Raw genomic sequence first — 14054 nt, 5'->3', positions numbered from 1 at the left:
AAGACAGCTAAGATTTAAAGATAATTACTCTAAGAATCACTGAGGTCTATATATTTATAAATCCTTTAAATGGGCAGCCTGGTCTGGTAGTTGGTGACCCTGCACATAGCAGGGCGGTTGAAACCAGAATGATAATTCTGATCCAGGGACATTCAATGTTTCTACGATTCTATGATTCTAGTGATCAAAACACTGTTTCAGTGCAGATAAAGCTTACAGACTCTCAAAACACCCAAGGTACTTTACAGTCTTACAGGCTGTACCTTGCTTCCACAACATTTGCAACACCAGGAGCGATTCTGGGAGTAGTAATAAAGTGTTAATTAAAAACACAGTAAGCACATGTGTCAGTCAAGTACGACCTCTGCTCTAGAACACGTTTAAACGTATGTCACCTTGACCAGCAGTACACCACTGTAAAAAATTTTTGGTCAATATAAATCAAATGTACAGTAATATATTCAGTAAGTTTCCTAGCATCTGAATCAACATTAGAAATCTAACTAGTATTTATTATTCTGTTATTGACAAAGGGAGCATATTTAAATGATAACAAGAACACACGGGTGTCATTTCGAAGTTAAATTGTTCCCTAGGGATATCCTTAGTAAGCATCTGCATTTAAAGGTCATTCACTGCCAAATTATGAACAATTGTTGCATTTATTAGCACAGGCTCAATAGTTTGGAAGCTAGTGTCATCAATTTAAACTGACAATGAAATCTAATTGTCCACAAGGAAAACAGACATTTTCCTTACTCTGTTGCACCACTTTATGTATACACAAAAATAAAAAATAAAATTAAAAAAAAAGAGCAGAAGTGTAAGATTACTCTAGATTTTTCGGGGGGGAAAAAAAACTTTCACAGTTCTGTACAAGAGAAGAGCATTCTGGCATGAGCCCTGAAACAACGACAGAAAGCAACCCAGCTCTTCATTTGTTCTGTTGAGCAAGCACCACCTCAAAGTGTTGCATTGCAGACTTTTGCTTCATTTTATTTGTACTCCCTTCTTTTTCTGAATCAACCTGGAAGCAAAAAAGCAAGTTGGTATCAAGCTTCCTCACAGCAAAGGATGAACACTCTCCTTTCCAGGCAGTGTGACAGTGGCAGGATGAGTATGAGAGAAAACAGATCCTGCTCTGACAGATAAGAAAGCAGAAAGCCAGAATTGCCAGGAAAGCACTACGAGCCTGCAGAGCCACCCACAGCATGCAGGAGGCCACCACCACCACGATCAGTAACATCTCTAAAGCCCTCCTTCACTGCAATGGCCCATTAATAAGCACAGAGCAGAGAAGATGCCCTCTATGACCTCCTGGCACACTGCTAGCAGGGAACCCAGCAGAACCATCCACATGCCTCCACTTCCATCACGCTTTTGCACCATTAGATCCCATTGCCTCTGATAATTCTTCCTTTCAGTCACACCAGGGACCAAGTTATCACCTGTCCAAGACCAGCTGTGTTAAGCAGCCCTTCTGTGAACATTATCATACTGTTTTAAAGGTGAGTAAAATATGCAAGCTTAATGACATAAAATAATCGAAATCTAATTATCTATTACATTTAATAGAAAAAACACCAATCACTCAGATATGCTACAGAGCCCCAGGATAGCAACCATCTTTCATTCAAAGGCTATATTTCAAGGAGATTAGGTATGTAACAGCATCCCTTTCTTATCTCAACTTTTCTAATTCATCACACCTAATAGCTCAGAAGTGGTGAAACGTCTACTTAATCACAAAGACTTCAATGCTCTGCAAAACCCATACTTTAGAGCACAGCTCTGAATAATAACCCCACTGTGGGCCATCCCAAAAAGAGTTTACATGGTCTGAACTTCTGGCATATTTACATGTTCCAACTCTCCAGGTGAAATTTTTGTTCAACAAAAGATAATTGTTCTGTTACTTTTTTCCTCTCAAGGAAATCTCTCTTCCTATGAAGTATCTTCCTACCTCGAACAGAGCTCTCATCAACCTCAGTTTTGCTGGAAGGAGGATTTATGGTGTCCTCATTTGCACCGGCCATGAAGTTCAGTTCTTGGTATAACACTTAAGCTATTTATGTAGATAAATAGCTCCAAAAGTAATGCCTCTTACTTATTTCCAGGGAACCTACAACAAAGAGCACAGTAACGCTGTTTGATAGAGCAAATTCTCAGCTATAGAACACTCTTCTTCAACGCAGTCACCACCACCAGCAGTGCATTTTTGCCAGTGATGAACAAGAGCCTCCACACTGAGCTCATAATAATCTGCACTAGTGGAGATGACCCACTGTTTCACAGCTGCTATAATGGCTTTGGTGCTATGAAAATGCTGCCTACACAATCCATCACCCATTGGCTGAGCAGATAGAAGTCAGACAGCACCAAATCCAGACTATAGAGCACATGTGGCAGGACAATCCAGCAAAAGGTTGTCACCAGGCTTCATAGTCTTCAGACCCGTAGACGCCTGATGTTACCATGTTGCAAGAGAAAGGTCTGTCTTCCCTGGCATGACTCTGGAAGTTCAAGCCTTCAGCTTAGCATCACAATGTAGTGGTCTGAGTTGATAGTTTTTCCATGTTCCAGGAAATTCACAAGATTCATCCATTTCCTGTACCAAAAGACAGTGCATGTCACTTTGCCCCGAGGGCTGCATCCTGAGCTTTCCTTTCAATAGGGAATTCAATATCACCACTTCATGGGCTGCCATTTTGACTCTGGCTTGTAGTGGTGACACCACATCTTGTCAGAGGTAATGATGGAACCCAGGCAACTGCCACCTTCAGCCTCACATTGCTTCAAAAGGTCCTAACAAACTTGCATATGGTGCTCTCTCTGTTCCTCTGTAAGCATTCGTGGAAGCCACCTGGTGCGAACTGTGCGATATTCCAGAGTACTCACCATAGTTTCCAACACACCGAAGCCTAATATTCAGCTCCATACACAGCTATCTGGTTATAATCTGCCAATCTGAGTGGATGAGATGGTCAAGATGCTCTTCATTTCGTGGTGTGACACTTGTAAGTGGCCATCTGGAATGTGGCTTGTCTTTCACATCACTGTCACTACTGCTGAAATACACTGCCCACCCCTTGCTGTGCTCACATCCACTGCTTGGGGTCTCTGTAAACTTCAGCACGTCAAGGAATGTCAGTGGGTGCCACTGTTTCTGCATGGAGGAATTCAGTTCCACATATTTGCTTCATATGCTTTTCCAGTTCTGTCAGACTGCTTCTCTGCTGCCATCTGTCACATGGCAACGACATGGAATGAAATACTGGTGAGAAGGTTCAGCCTCTGCTGCCATATCACCATGATCCACCTCTTAAATCATGTGCCAACATCATAAAACAGGAGGCAGCCCTCATAGTAAAACACCATGTCACTATCAGGACTGACTTCCATCTTCTCTGCCACAAATATACCTGACACAGAGGAACTCTGCCTACACATTTTAGTATGGTTTCATATTCAGGTAAACCCTAGAACTGATCCAACAGTTTACAGAATGATTTTTTTTCAATATGATGTTTCGTAGAAATTCTGACTCATCACGTGATAGAAGAGGTAAGGTAATCACGCAGGAATAATCATCCATCTCTACTGAGCTAAAAGCAGGTTTCAGTTGCACGAGCTTCAGTCACTGCAGCTGACCAGAAAATAACAGTGTTGTAAAAATTTTTTTTTCGAAATTATTTCTATGGTTTCTGGATAGTTTCATTTCTGATTTTCTCTGATGCTTACACAGCTTGATGCATGTAAAATGAAAGAACAGATCCTCTGGGTAGCAGGAGTCAGACTGCAGACATTCAAAAAATACTAACTCAAAAATTAAAAATATATATATTGCTAGAAGAAAAAAGCAAAAAAAAAAGCAATGATTTGTGTGCCTAACTTGCACATCCCTCTTTCATTTCCAATCCAACCAATCAAGGGACATTTATTTGACAGAATCACCGAATTGTAGAGTGGCCTGGGTTGAAAAAGACCACAACAATCATCCAGTTTCAAGTCCCTGCCATGTGTAGGGTCACCAACCATCAGGCCAGGCTGCCCAGAGCCACATCCAGCCTGGCCTTGAATGCCTCCAGGGATGGGGCATCCACAGCCCCCTTGGGCAACCTGTTCCAGTGCATCACCACCTTCTGTGTGAAAAACTTCCTCTTAATATCTCACCTAAACCTCCCCATTCCCCCTTTTCCTATCACAATCCACCCTCATAAACAGCCGTTCCCCCTCCTGTTTATATGCTCCCTTCAACTACTGGAAGGCCGCAATGAGGTCTCCCCAGAGTGTTCTCTTCTCCAAACTAAACAAGCCCAGTTCCCTCAACCTTTTTTCATAAGGGATGAGGGACGTGCTGGATTCCAATTGACTATGCCTGTTTTAAATACTCAGCCATGTTTTACAGATGATCTCATACTCCTAAAGCACGCTGCAGGTCACCACACACACTCAAATTTAACAAAGAGGCAGAAGTATGGTTGTGGTCACCCTTCCATCTGCGTGCATCCAGAATGGTCTGCAAGGCTGAGCTGTTCTGCAGGCCCGGACATCTCCTGCTCATGCACACTCCTGCTAATGCACACACAGCACTGCACATCCTCCTTGGCTCTCGGCACAGGACTCGCTCGGTGTCAGCACAGATCCCTACGGAGGCCCAAGCAGGAGGAGCACCAGCCGTGGTACTCACAGACCGCTGGCCACACGCAGGCAAAATGCTGCCGAAGTTCTCAGGTTTGCCCGGAGGCTCTGCGGCAGAAGATGACGACCCAACCGTCAGCCAAGGGAAGGGCAATGACGTCCCTTACTCGCATCCGCTTTGATTTAATCGATAAGCGCGGCGCCCGAGGAAGGTACAGCTTTGCACCACGTCGGCAGCGTCACGGAGCCGAGCGCAGAGCGGTAAGAGCCCGCACAGCCTGGTACGGTTCTGCTCGTGCCGACAACGCGGAGCGGCACACATCGGGCGGCAGGAGGGAAGCGCTCCACGCCATTCACCTACACGGAGCCGCTCTGGGGGACGCGATTCCGAACGAACGCACGTGAGGAAAGAAGCCGGCGCCGCCTGCTTTCTGCAGAACGCTCCGAGGCGGCGGCCGCTGCTGGAACCCGCCGGGACGGGGCCGCTCCCCGGGCATAGCGGTGCCTTCGGCCGCGGCAGCACGACCGCCGGCCCGGCTCCGAGAAGCCCGGCTCCCTCCCTCGCCTCCCCGCCTGGACGTGCCCCCTCCGCCCCATCCCAGCGCGACCACCGCAGCCTCAGTCGGCCGGGTCGCAGCCCCTCGCGGGCGCGGGCGGGCCCGGCCCGGAGCGGCGAGGCTCACCGTGTAGCCCCGCTCCAGCTCGCTCTCCTCGTAGCGAAAGGAGGGGATGTACACCTCCATGGCCGCCCGGCGACCGCACGCCGCTCCGCCGCGCTCAGGCCCGCGGGCACCCGACCAACGCCGCCGCCGCCGCGGCCATCTCCGGGCAGCACGTGACTCCGCGCACGTGACACCGCGCGGGCCGGGGGGCGGGACGGGACGGGCCGGGGTGCGATGGGGCGGGCGATCGGGTCTGACGGGGTTAGACGCGGCGTCAGAGGGTGCTTGGAATGGAGAGGAGGCTCAGCGCTGAGAACAGTTGCCTGGATGACAACGCTCAGTCCAAAATATAACGGAGGAAATCGAGAAGCGCAGGACATTCCAGTGATGGGCAGGAGAGGCTGCGGCCATGCACTGCTCCCTCACAAGCGCGTACCTGTGGGGCTCAGAACCACGTAGCTTTAGGGTGCAGAGCCATGCACCTGTAGGGCTCAGAACCACGTACCTGCAGGGCTCACACTGACGTATCTGCAGACATCAGTGCAGTTCCTGCAGGGCTCACAGCGCCTGGAAGCACAGCAGGATGACAGAAAGCTGTTTTTATCTCCATTTCTCCATGTTTTACTGTCAGGTAAATTTAAATGTGTTTTTCTCTAAGCAAAGACCTGTGGCCCAAAGAATTCAGTACAAAATAAAATGCTGTTTACTAAGAACAAGAAGGAAAAAAAAGCTAATCCCAAACAATGTAAGTACTTATCATTATTGAAAGCTGTGTGAAATCAAAACTAATATCCTTGGACATGTGCACTGTGCTGCTACGTGCTGCTCCTGCTGCTATCGGGATAGCGCTGTGCTGCCTTGTGGTAACGGTGGCTCAAGAAAACAGATTTTCATCCCCAGTCCTACTTGGTACTTCTTTTGCTGCAGGTGTCAAGCCCTAGGAACACAGTCAAACCAAAGGCATTGAACAAGGAGTTTGATTTTTCCCCAAGGGAAACTTGATTATAATCATCCCAAGGAAAGACATGCCATGTATTAACAGTTTAATTGGGCCATTAAATCTGAGCATGCTAAAGAAGAATTATCAATTATCATGCTATTGTAACTGTAAGTTTCTGGTTTCAGGCTCGGTTTCTGTTCTCCGAGTGCAAAGTGGATGAACAATTTGAGTGGTGCAATGCATTTGCACTGATGAGAAGCCAATGGAAGAATTTCACAGGAGGGATATTTGTGGTTGTTGGCAATCTAATAACCAGTAATTTCAAAAAGCTGCTTTTCACCCCTATACCATATAACTTATTGACAAAGAAAAGTTTGAGACATTAATCTGGTTTCAAATTCAATAGCACATAATAGAACTTGTGACTGTGCATCAGCCAGGAGGAACAGGGAAGATTACATGTTGAGCTGCATTCGAAAGCATCAATATGCTTTGGAATGTTAAACGCTTAATTTGAACAATGGATCATCATTAGTTTGTGTATCTCTAAAGTTCCATGGTAAAGTTCCGAGAAAAAACATGATTTCTCCACATGGTTAGCAGACCAAGGACCATCTTTCTACCTCATACTTCTAGAAACAAAAATTTAAGGAACTGGAACCCATAAAATGCCATCAATGTGAGTAGAAAACCATGCAAACAGTTTGCTAACTATTCAGGTGCTACCAGAAAGCTGGCATTGTGTAAATTGGTGACCAGACAGACACTGGTATCCTAAATAAACAGTAAGAAGTCAAGCATCAGAAAACTTCATGCAGAGAAGCAAAATCTGTTTACTAAGGAGTTCATATCTTCCCTCCTGCTTTGGTGCAGATGCAGCTGTTTCCAAAGTGTCACAGAGGACTTTCAGCAGCCAGCGAGTGCAAACAGGACTGCATTGGAAAAAGAGGTGGAAAAGGCTGAGTCTGGAAAGATCAGCCAATTTTCTGCAGTAACTCACAGTATCGAAGAAAAAGCTTGTTTCTCCTTTCTGCTAATGGTCAGAATGCTTGGAGCTGACAAGTAAGTAGTTTTCTCAGCAGGAGAGCATGTATGAGGTGGGTTGTGGGGCAAGGGGGAAATGAGTCTGTTACCACTACATAAGATAACCACAGACTTTCATACAGTGCAGTGCTCCTCTAACCTGCAGAGCCTCCCCAAGCACCACAACAGATGTGAGGCTGAGATAAAGGCATTTTATTTCTCATGATTTGTGCTATCTTCCTTCCTTTTGCTCTTCCTATCTCGGTATCTCTAAACCACAGCTATATGATTTATCTTGAGTTTTCTCTCCCCTTTTCATTTCTATTGCTTATTTCTTTTTTTTGTTTGTTTTTTGTTTTCATATAAATATCCTCTGTGTAAACTGTTTTCTGACACCTATTTTGTTAAGTTTCTCAATGACAGGAGGCAGATTTTGATTATTTTGTTTTCCTTCCTGATATTAGTCACTGCCTTGCTGATTCTGAGACAGAGAAGCAAGCAGAAGAAAACAAAGCCACCTTGCCACAAACTATTTCAGTAGAACGGTCAAATGTTATTTTGCTTATTTGGAAGTTCTCTTACTTGACAATGGAAAATGAACAAAAAAAACCCAAGAAACAACAACAAAAGACACAAAGAATTGCGTCCTTGCAAGTAAGAGTCAATTTGAATCACCCTGCAACCCCAATTCTTCGCGTTTCAATATTGAAGTTAATTTTCCTATGCAGTTACAATAGATTCATATTTGGTCAGATTCAGATTGCTAGTCTTTCTGCTCTACAAATTAAACACAGCCAGCAGCTCATCTCCAGCACCATTTGAATGAAGTGGACATATCTGGGGCGCAGATTTGAGAGATGCCAAAACGCAAATCCCTGTATGAGGCCTTCAGAGAAAAAATAACCCAGGAGAGGTAGGATGGAGAATAGTAAGAAGACTGGCTATTCCATTTAAAAATGGACAGTGACTAAAGAATCAGAGAATTCTGTGGACTGAATATTATTATTAGAAAGATAACAATGTCCTCGATTTGAGCTGTCATGTTGTCTTTCAATAGGCATACATTTTTAATCCAAAAAGTATAACCTACAGGAATGGGCATAATCCAGACTTCACGGTGCTAAATATCTGCTGAGTGTGTCATAATCTAAAAAGTAAATTAGACGAAGGAGCTCTTTGCTTTTTTTTTACAGCATTCTAAAGGTTAGTTGCTTGAACTACAGTAGCTGAGTATTTTGCCAGCAATCATTATGCTCAGACAAGTGATTCTTCAGTAGTAACCAGGTGTGGAGTTTCAGGGAAATAACATTTACTTTTGTCCAATACCCTGCAGTGAGTTCCTCTCAGATGATACTTTTGCAGCGCCCCCGTTCACTTGGTTTGAATGACACCTGCCAATACAGTTGTTAATCATACAAGGAATTATGGAAAACCTTCAATCTTCACAGTTATAGAATATTTTGGGCTGGAGACTTTGGAGATCATCTACTTCCAACCCGTTGCTGGGGGCAGGGACACTACCCACTGGATAACTTGGCTTTCAACCCTTCCAATGGATGGAGCACCCACCTCTCTGGGCTGTCTGTGCCAGCACCTCACCATCCTCAGGCAGAAGAATTTCTTCCTAATATCAGATATCAACCCCCCCCTCCTTTAGTTTAAAACTATTCTCTTGTCCTGAGAAAGAGTCTCTTGTATTTTCTGCTGACGCCTTTAGATACCAGAAGGCAAAACAGGGTCTCCCCGGAGCCTTCTCTTCTCCAGGCTGAACAAGCCCAGTTCCCTCACCCCTTCCCTATAGGGGAGGTGCTCCAGCCCTCTGATCCTCTCCATGGCCCTCGTCTGGGCCTGCTCCTGTCCTTGTGCTGGGCACCTGAATGTAGTACTCCAGGAAGGAGACAGGGAGAATATGAACAAAATAAACAAACAGGTTCTTGAAACAACAAGGGTTTTATGCAAGCCAAATGTGACATTTTACTGGAGCACCGTAATGCAAAAAAAAAAAAAGAGTACACTGTTTTTGTGTTGGTAACCCATTGTGACATTGCACTCCAAAAATGCTACTACACTCACCACAGGCTTCTTGTTTTAGGAAGAAAAGCACACTTACGCCTTTTCTGTTTTCAGTTGTCCAGTACTAGAGACAAAAAAGTCCCACTAATCCCTACAAGAATACTTGTGTGAAGGCTATTTCTCATTCTCCTATCGGAAAGAAAAGAAACTGGATCCTGAATTCAATTGTTCTGATACAAGACAAACAAGTTCTAAAAAAGCTGGGAAAATCAATGAAAAAAAGATCATTAATGTATATTCTATCCATTCTGAGATTTGCATATCTGATTTAAGTCTAACTCCAGCAGTACCCGCCTTCACTCTCATTGGATCACGTTTAATATTGAGCTGCTGGTCAGCTCTCACGAGCATCTTGCAAGCCAAACACTTAGTAGCATTATGCCTAGTACAATTTCTTCACCATTAACTTACTGCATTCTTGAGCTTTTGAAAAGTACTTACAAGCCAAATGACTACCACTGATGCATGGGTTGTGATAAGCTTAAAGTACTACCATTGCAGCATTTTAAGATACTCAATAAAGGCTTGACGTGTTTTCAAATAACTTTGACTCCATACCACTTCCCTGGAAAATTTCCAGAAATACTGAGTCAGCAGAATTCTAGACAGAAAAGATTGGAAGACAGTAATCTTGGAAGTTTACTCTAACTTTGTTTTGTAGATCCTCAGAGTATGACGTTACAACTGCTTTCAATTTCCCATTCTGTTCAGAATTAGTATTGGTCGTTTATTTATCTTCACCATCAATACAAATTCACAGGCTTGTCCTGCTGTCTTATGATCAGCTGAAAGGAGCACCTTCTCATATGCATTGCATTGTCTTAAAATTGTTAACATCAATACTCTCCATTGATGAATTCAGTGTATCATTAAAAAGACACTACAGACAAAGCAGCATCTCCTAGGTTAATGCTATGCATTTCAGAAAAATATTGAACTGTCCCAGTATTTTCTTCCCAATAGAAGATACAATTAGCTCCTGCAAATGCATTTTCTACTCAAAGAGAATGCCTGCCCTTACAACTATCTAATGCTCTCCATCAAATGACTGACTTTTCCTCCTCCTTTGATTACCAGAATTTTTCCAAGTTGTTGTTTTTTCTTTGGTTGTTTTTTTTTTTTTTGTATTTTTTTTTTGCTATTTTCAAAGTGGAGAGTGCTGAACTTTACCAGTCCAGTAGGATCATGCCAGTAATTTTAGTCCTTCAGAAACTCTGTATGAGACTGTAGGTGTCTTTTGACTATGAGTATTAATGCAATGGTAATTTCAGTTGAAAAGAACGTCTGTAAAAAAGTAAATAAGAATTAGAAAAGAGTTTACCACATGTAATTATCTATGGATCCTTATTGCCATCTTCAGAATCCTTTCCTCGGTGTTGTTCAGCCTTTGATGCAATCTCAAATTGTTATAAACGCTACTTGTAAGAAATAGCAAACAGACACAAAGACAGAGCTTAATGTTTCACAATGAATATCCCCTTTATTACTGTGATCACAAAAACATGATTTTTACAGGAATGTTTAAGTGAACATTAATCGAAGCAATTAAATTGTTTCACAAAGATCAGATAAACTACAGAACACTGTATCATAAAGAACAAAAATACCAGCTTTCTGGCCTTGCAGTGCACATTCTAGTGCAAGTATTAAGACACAATAGTGTTCAATTCAGCAATGTATTGCAGAACATCATGCCACAGTCCACTTCAATGAGGGTCAGGACGTGCAGCTTGTTAATAAAATGCTGTAGTTTATAAAAAAAGCCACATGTTAATTCATAAAATATATTGTGGTTTATTTGGATGATTTAAAGTGATTTCACTGTGGAATTTAATTTTATCCAGGAGAAACATACAGAATGTCTTCTCATTTGGAATATTCTTCTTTTAGGCAATGGCTTTGGCTTCAGGTAGGAATGCCTCCCAGTATTTAATTAGCTTAAAGAAAAAAAAAAAAAAAGAATCACTACATAGCTAAATGCTGGAAAACAAATATACCTTCCTCCTCTTGTGTTAAACTTTCTCTTCTGGATGAGGTAAGGACACAGGTGCTGAATATTACCCACTCTCATTATTACATGATGCAAAAAAAAAGTTTTAAAAATATGTAAGTCTGGTTAATAGTAATCATTACACATTGAGCAGAGTACTACAGAACACACAGAGAATGGGTTTGCAAGGTTCATTTGCTACTTTTATCTCTAACGTGCATCACGTTTTTGTTGCTCAATTTAAAAAAGGCTGAAATGTTAGCAAATACTCTTCAGGGAACAAAGTCTGTTTCTGAGTCACTGAAAACAACTTTACTGCTTTACAATATTCAGTAATACATTAAACTTTTAAAAAGAGCAATAAGCATTTGAGTATTCCAGTCTCTTCAGTAGGTCTAAGTACATATTTAGAATTTACTCCACTGTTAAAGAGCAAGCATTTGAGATTCAGAAAAAGACAAGACCCTCCCCACACCCTCTTCCCCTAACAGGAGCTTCTCCCCTGCTTCTCTTAGGTAAGAGCTGTGCAAGGAAGCCCAGTAACAGCTGGGAACCTGAAGCCACCGTTTTCTTCAGTAGAGCACTACTGGAAGTAGTTGAAAGACTGTCTTTTGTAATAATGGTATGTAACATTTTAAACATTAACATGTATGAAACTTAAAATTTTTCTTACCTGCTGTTGTGTTTGCACTAATGACTCTAAGTACTTGATAATAACAGTTTTAAAGTCTTTCACTCGTTCCTTCTGTTAACAAATAAATTATAGCATATTATCCTCTTTATCAATTTTACTTTGAATGTCAATATCATCTCAAGTAAAACTATCATTTATTTAGACAAAATTATACATGCCTCAAATCTTCCCACTTCCTTGCGAATCGTTTTGGAGATCTGTTCAAAATCTTTTTCCCCTTGTTGAACTTTTGTCTCCCACTGGCAAAGGAAAGACATGCAGAGATGAGACTTTGTGTTTCCCACACAGTCAATCAGTATGTGAACTTCCTAGTAAGTTAACAACATTAATTCAGGAAATGAAAAGGACCTATTCATCCTTTGGACAAATAACGACTTCTACGTAACAGTTTGCAGAATACGATGACATCAGATCAAACAATGGCATCTAACATAATGACATCTGTAGATGACAAAAACATCTCAGAATTGTTACAAATAAAAGCTTAATAAAATCGATTTTAGAGATTCTTTAGCAAAAGAAGAGGATCCCTACAGCTTTTTTAGATATTATTTGCGGGTGCTGCTATAACAGAAACCTCAATCTGTAAGCTTTCTGTGACTGCCTACCTAACTGAATGTAGAAGAGTCTCAGAAGTCAGTTTCCTGTACTTTCCTAGTCCCAGAACAAGTGATTAAATCTTTCTCTCTGCCTACAGTCATACATATGCTTATCTTTGTGTCAGAAATGACAAGCTCACAATGCTACATTTTTTGGTCTTCCAGTTAGGATGCAAGTTGCTTGGGACAATCAAAACAAGTGTCTGTTTCAGAGGTGACTAACGAGACAGGAGGAATAAAAAAGCTATTAAGGATAAGAATATAAAAGAAAAATTAAGAGAAAATGGTGTTACAGCTTGGGATTTTTGTCATAATGGAAGCGTGGCATTTACACAACAGTATTACACCACAGTAGGTTGTATTTATCCTTAGTTTATACCAAAACACATCTAGCCACACAATAAGATTATCATCAAACATTATCTTGTAACTAGTAGGCTTTCTTTTGCATTTACTTTAACACAATTATTTATGTTATTAATTTATAGCATCCGTACAGATACACTGTGAAAACAGTTATCTGCTGCCTGACACTGCAGATACAGTTAACTGGTATTTCAAATGCCACCTTACAAACGGAAACATAGAAGCTAATATATCCAATTAACAGTTATCTTCTTCAGAAAAAGGCCAGGAGGCAACACATTTCTGTCAGTGGTGCTGTATATCCATAAAAACATCTTGTGCTGCATTATCAAGTTATTGTCGTGTTACGAGATGAACCTGTTCCAGTAAGCACCTGCACATTTATATTTTTGGTTCACATTTATTCAGAAACTCCTTATGTTCAGATTCACATTTACAAAGCCACACGTTATGCCATAACTGGATTTGCTTCAAGGAAACACAACCTTAGGAGTTATCTAATAACTGAAACAACACAAAGCTCGGACAAGGGAAGGGTACACAGACTGTCTGTTTTGATCTACCACTGCAACTAGAGCTGTAGGAGACTTCAATGTCTGACTCTGTATGGACCCCTATCCTGGCTTTGCCACGTCCAGGTACCATGTTTAAAATTATCACTGAATGATGATCTGTCATGTTATAGTTTCCATCAAAGAGGAATTTCCCGTTTTCAATAGTGGTATTTTTGGAAATACTCTTTCATTATTTTTTTCCAGCAAAAAACAACTCAGTTTACGAAGTCCAATCCGTGTAGTTTTCTATTTTGCAATGTCTCTGCCAGAAGAATTATCACTACAGAATCAGCAACTTTGAATCTGTTTCAATGGTAGCCATTTTCCGTTCACATATTCCAACTGAGGGTTTACTAACAACCTTCTTTAGTCATAAACTAAGCAGGAAAAGTACATCCTTCAGGAACAACACCATTAATTCTTTTCATGCTGGGACTAAGAAAGGATCACTGGCTATTTCTTACTACTCTCAATATTCCAGAAAATTTTGGTCAAGGAATGACATCACTTGT

General features: G+C 41.9%; 2 protein-coding genes and 1 long non-coding RNA gene across 4 annotated transcripts in view; 1 reads left to right on the top strand and 2 right to left on the bottom strand.

Moving 5' to 3' along the window:
• Positions 1 to 5473, bottom strand: part of SNX24 (sorting nexin 24) — a 75182-nt gene extending 69709 nt beyond the window's left edge. For both annotated transcript variants that reach the window (XM_048930715.1, XM_048930716.1), the window contains exon 1: positions 5325 to 5473. In XM_048930715.1, the coding sequence (XP_048786672.1) occupies positions 5325 to 5384 (60 nt within the window). In that variant the 5' untranslated portion in view covers positions 5385 to 5473. The remainder of the gene's footprint in view (positions 1 to 5324) is intronic.
• On the top strand, positions 4574 to 11996 carry LOC125686586 (uncharacterized). The gene is made up of 3 exons (XR_007373847.1): positions 4574 to 4902; positions 7117 to 7305; positions 11845 to 11996. It is a non-coding gene; the product is annotated as an uncharacterized LOC125686586 (long non-coding RNA).
• The window catches only part of SNX2 (sorting nexin 2), a 34054-nt gene continuing 30793 nt past the window's right edge, over positions 10794 to 14054 (bottom strand). Inside the window, exons 13-15 of the mRNA XM_048930714.1 lie at positions 12182 to 12262; positions 12003 to 12074; positions 10794 to 11276 (exon numbers count right to left, since the gene is read on the bottom strand). Of these exons, the coding sequence (XP_048786671.1) occupies positions 11226 to 11276; positions 12003 to 12074; positions 12182 to 12262 (204 nt within the window). The 3' untranslated portion in view covers positions 10794 to 11225. The remainder of the gene's footprint in view (positions 11277 to 12002; positions 12075 to 12181; positions 12263 to 14054) is intronic.

Source organism: Lagopus muta, chromosome Z, assembly GCF_023343835.1.
Source record: "Lagopus muta isolate bLagMut1 chromosome Z, bLagMut1 primary, whole genome shotgun sequence".
Lineage (NCBI taxonomy): Eukaryota > Metazoa > Chordata > Aves > Galliformes > Phasianidae > Lagopus > Lagopus muta.
This window is presented reverse-complemented; position numbering and strand designations above follow the sequence as displayed.